General features: G+C 54.3%; 1 protein-coding gene across 1 annotated transcript; it reads right to left on the minus strand.

Moving 5' to 3' along the window:
- Positions 1–628: 628 nt before the first annotated feature.
- LOC134341390 (neurexophilin-2) lies at positions 629–1342 on the minus strand (the record flags this gene model as incomplete). Its single annotated transcript, XM_063039251.1, has 1 exon — positions 629–1342. A coding segment is annotated over one exon (714 nt), but the record flags the coding sequence as incomplete, so codon positions are not given.
- Between the last annotated feature and the right edge of the window lie 3853 nt (positions 1343–5195).

The raw sequence follows: 5195 nt of genomic DNA on the forward strand, positions 1-5195 counted from the left end.
AATCCTCCCAGATACTGAAAGTGGATGTGGAGAGGAAATCTCCACCAGTAGGACAGTCCAGGATCCAATGCCACAGCCTCAGAATGTAGGGACATCCCCTTGAAACTGGGATGAGGAGTAATTTCTTCACCCAAAAGGTGGTGTATCTGTGGGATTTGTTGCCACAGGGGGCTGTGGAGGCCAAGATATTGGACGTGCTGAAGATGAATCTGAATGGGTTTTTAATTGGTGAAGGGGTGAAGGGCTACAGTGAGGCAGAGGGAGAATTGAGTTGAGAAAGTTGGACAGACTGCATTTAGAATATTTTGAGTCTTGGGTCCCATTTCTACAGAAGGATGTGCTGTCCATGGAGAGCATCTAGAGGAGGGTCACCAGAACAATTCCGGAAATGAAAGGGTTGATGTACAAGAAGCATTTTATGTCTCTAGGTCTGTACTCGATGGAGTACAGCAGGATGAGGGGTAAGGCAGGGGTAATGCTAGAGGAGCTCAGTGGGTCAGGCAGCATCTACGAAGGGAAATGAACAATAGACATTTTGTACGAGATGGAAGCTGAGGATGAGAGAAAAGGGGACAATGAAGAGGCAAAGCAGACTTGAACTTGAAGCCCCGCGCTGTTTCCCACCTCCTCAGCCAAGGTAGGGCAGCTCGCTGTGGAAGTTATAGTCAGGGCAAACCTTCTGGACCAGCTTGTAGTCGGTGCTGTAGAAGGCCAGAAAGATGCAGATGACCTTGAAGGGTTTGGTGCAGATCCAGGACGCCTGGCTCTGGGTGTGCTCGGAGTAACAGAGTTGTGAGGGGTCATAGAGGCAGGGGCGGGTCTTGCGTGCCCGGTCCGTCTTCTCATACTCCACCCGGCAGTTGAAGAGACGGTGACCCACAGCGGCAGCGGCTGCCAGCTCCGGTGCCGTCTCCTGGAGGAGGTTGAAACCCACCAGGCGAGTTGGGGGCACAATGCTAACCGAGACATTACCCAGGCTGGAGGAGTTGTGCCGGAAGAAGACACTGAAGGTGCCGTTCACGTGGTCCACGACCTTCCCGGTCAGCAGCAGGCTGAACTTCACCGTCCGCACATTCACGTAGAAGTCACCCCAGCCAAATATCTTGCGGGCCCGGCCAGGCTTCAGTTGAAGGCGCCGCCGGCGCCGCGGGAGGGGGTCGAGGGGCAATGGAGGCCAGTCAGGCAAGACAGAGGGGCCCCCTCCACTCTCCCGCAGGGAGGCAGAGGAGGGTGGGTGCAGGACAACGCTGCCTCCCCCGTATGAGAGAGAGAGCGATTGGGGGCCAGAGGTCAGGTCCAGGAGGTCAAGGGTCCGTGAGAGTTGGCTTTGGGTGGGGGTGGCCTGGGGTGGTGATGGACAGAAGGGGAGCAGGGAGGGGAGAGACAGAGATGGGAGGAGATAGAGAGGGGGTGATAATGGAGAGGGGTGATAGGGAGATGGGGACAGAGAGGAAAGGGGGAGAGAGAATGAAGAGGGAGAGGCCAGGAAGGGGGGTGGGATGAGGGAGAGTGCGAAGTAGAGGGGGAGGGACAAAGGGGGGGACAGGGAAAGAGAGTGGGAAGAACGAAGAGTTGGAGAGATAGAAATAAGGTCAAAGGCACACAGAAAGAGGGGACGGAGAGAGGCATGAAAGAGAGGGAGAGAGAGGGAAAAGGGAAAAGGGAGGAGAGATAGAATAACATCAGGTGTAGAAGAAACATTCCCAGCCTCCCAGCATCTATAACACATCAAACAGCAGGTCCAATCATCGTCACTATGTGGGAGATCAGTCATCCTCATCACACAACAAACTGAGCAATTCATTTACCTCCATGTATGAGGTGTGGAGGGAGATTCACTCTGTATCTGACCCTGGGAGTGTGTGATGGGACAGTGTGGAGGGAGATTCACTCTGTGTCTGACTCTGGGAGTGTGTGATGGGATGGTGTGGAGGGAGATTCAAAATGTGTCTGACCCTGGGATTGTGTGATGGGATGGTGTGGAGGGAGATTCACTCTGTGTCTGACCCTGGGAGTGTGTGATGGCATGGTGCAGAGGGAGATTCACTCTGCGTCTGACCCTGGGAGTGTGTGATGGGACAGTAAGGAGGGAGATTCACTCTGTGTCTGACTCTGGGAGTGTGTGATGGGATGGTGTGGAGGGAGATTCAAAATGTGTCTGACCCTGGGATTGTGTGATGGGATGGTGTGGAGGGAGATTCACTCTGTGTCTGACCCTGGGAGTGTGTGATGGCATGGTGCAGAGGGAGATTCACTCTGCGTCTGACCCTGGGAGTGTGTGATGGGACAGTAAGGAGGGAGATTCACTCTGTATCTGACCCTGGGAGTGTGTGATGGGACAGTGTGGAGGGAGATTCACTCTGTGTCTGACTCTGGGAGTGTGTGATGGGATGGTGTGGAGGGAGATTCAAAATGTGTCTGACCCTGGGATTGTGTGATGGGATGGTGTGGAGGGAGATTCACTCTGTGTCTGACCCTGGGAGTGTGTGATGGCATGGTGCAGAGGGAGATTCACTCTGCGTCTGACCCTGGGAGTGTGTGATGGGACAGTGTGGAGGGAGATTCACTCTGTGTGTGACCCTGGGAGTGTGTGATGAGACAGTGTGGAGGGAGATTCACTCTGTGTCTGACCCTGGGAGTGTGTGGTGGGATGGTGTGGAGGGAGATTATCTGTGTGTCTGACCCCGGAAGTGTGTGATGGGATGGTGTGGAGGGAGATTCACTCTGTGTCTGACCCTGGGAGAGTCTGATGGGACAGTGTTGAGGGAGCTTCACTCTGTGTCTGATCCTGGGAGTGTGTGATGGGACGGTGTTGAGGGAGATAGACTCTGTGTCTCACCCCAGGAGTGGGTGATGGGACAGTGTGGAGGGAGATTCATTCTGTGTCTGACCCTGTGACTGTGTGATGGGATGGTGTGGAGGGAGATTATCTGTGTGTCTGACCCCGGGAGTGTGTGATGGGATGGTGTGGAGAGAGATTCATTATGCGTCTGACCCCGGAAATCTGTGATGGGACAGTGTGGATGGAGATTCACTCTGTGTCTGACCCTGGGAGTGGGTGATGGGACGGTGTGGAGGGAGATTCACTCTGTGTCTGACTCTGGGAGTATGTGATGGGAAAATGTGGAGGGAGATTCACTCTCTTTCTGACCCTGGGAATGGGTGATGGGATAGTGTGGAGGCAGCTTCACACTGTGTCTGACTCTGGGAGTGTGTGATGGGATGGTGTGGAGGGAGATTCATTCTGTGTCTGACCCTGTGACTGTGTGATGGTATGGTGTGGAGGGAGATTATCTGTGTGTCTGACCCCGGGAGTGTGTGATGGGATGGTCTGGAGGGAGATTCACTCTGTGTCTGACACCGGGAGTTTGTGATGGGACAGTGTGGATGTAGATTCACTCTGTGTCTGACACCGGGAGTGTGTGATGGGACAATGTGGAGCGAGATTCACTCTGTGTCTGACCCAAGGAGTGTTTGATGGGATGGTGTGGAGGGAGATTAATTCTGTGTCTGACCCGGGGACTGTGTGATGGGATGTTGTAGGAGGAGATTCGCTCTGTGCCTGACCCTGGGAGTGGGTAATAGGAAGGTGTGGAGGGAGCTTCTCTGTGTGTCTGACCCTGGGAGTGTGTGATGGGACGGTGTGGAGGGAGTTTCACGCTGTGTCTGACCCTCGGAGAGTGTCATGGGACAGTGTGGAGGGAGCTTCACTCTGTGTCTGACCCTGTGACTGTGTGGTGGGATGGTGTGGAGGGAGATTATCTGTGTGCCTGACCCCGGAAGTGTGTGATGGGATGGTGTGGAGGGAGATTCACTCTGTGTCTGACCCTGGGAGAGTCTGATGGGACAGTGTGGAGGGAGCTTCACTCTGTGTCTGACCCTGGGTGTGTGTGATGGCATGGTGTGGAGGGAGTTTCACGCTGTTTCTGATCCTCGGAGTGTGTGATGGGACACTCAGGAGAGAGACTCACTCTGTGTCTGACTCTGGGAGTATGTGATGGGAAAATGTGGAGGGAGATTCACTCTCTTTCTGACCCCGGGAATGGGTGATGGAATAGTGTGGAGGCAGCTTCACACTGTGTCTGACTCTGGGAGTGTGTGATGGGATGGTGTGGAGGGAGATTCAAAATGTGTCTGACCCTGGGATTGTGTGATGGGATGGTGTGGAGGGAGATTCACTCTGTGTCTGACCCTGGGAGTGTGTGATGGCATGGTGCAGAGGGAGATTCACTCTGCGTCTGACCCTGGGAGTGTGTGATGGGACAGTGTGGAGGGAGATTCACTCTGTGTCTGACCCTGGGAGTGTGTGATGAGACAGTGTGGAGGGAGATTCACTCTGTGTCTGACCCTGGGAGTGTGTGATGGGACAGTGTGGAGGAAGATTCACTCTGTTTCTGACCCCGTAAGTGTGTGATGAGACAGTGTGGAGGTAGATTCACTCTGTGTCTGACCCCGTAAGTGTGTGATTGGACAGTGTGGAGGGAGATTCACTCTGTGTCTGACACCGGGAGTTTGTGATGGGACAGTGTGGATGTAGATTCACTCTGTGTCTGACACCGGGAGTGTGTGATGGGACAGTGTGGAGCGAGATTCACTCTGTGTCTGACCCAGGGAGTGATTGATGGGATGGTGTGAAGGGAGATTAATTCTGTGTCTGACCCGGGGACTGTGTGATGGGATGTTGTAGGAGGAGATTTGCTCTGTGCCTGACCCTGGGAGTGGGTAATAGGACGGTGTGGAGGGAGCTTCTCTGTGTGTCTGACCCTGGGAGTCTGTGATGGCATGGTGTGAAGGGAGTTTCACGCTGTGTCTGACCCTCGGAGAGTGTCATGGGACAGTGTGGAGGGAGCTTCACTCTATGTCTCACCCTGTGACTGTGTGGTGGGATGGTGTGGAGGGAGATTATCTGTGTGTCTGACCCCGGAAGTGTGTGATGGGATGGTGTGGAGGGAGATTCACTCTGTGTCTGACCCTGGGAGAGTCTGATGGGACAGTGTGGAGGGAGCTTCACTCTGTGTCTGATCCTGGGAGTGTGTGATGGGACGGTGTTGAGGGAGATAGACTCTGTGTCTCACCCCAGGAGTGGGTGATGGGACAGTGTGGAGGGAGATTCATTCTGTGTCTGACCCTGTGACTGTGTGATGGGATGGTGTGGAGGGAGATTATCTGTGTGTCTGACCCCGGGAGTGTGTGAT

The sequence above is a fragment of the Mobula hypostoma genome, assembly GCF_963921235.1.
Source record: "Mobula hypostoma chromosome X1 unlocalized genomic scaffold, sMobHyp1.1 SUPER_X1_unloc_2, whole genome shotgun sequence".
NCBI lineage: Eukaryota > Metazoa > Chordata > Chondrichthyes > Myliobatiformes > Myliobatidae > Mobula > Mobula hypostoma.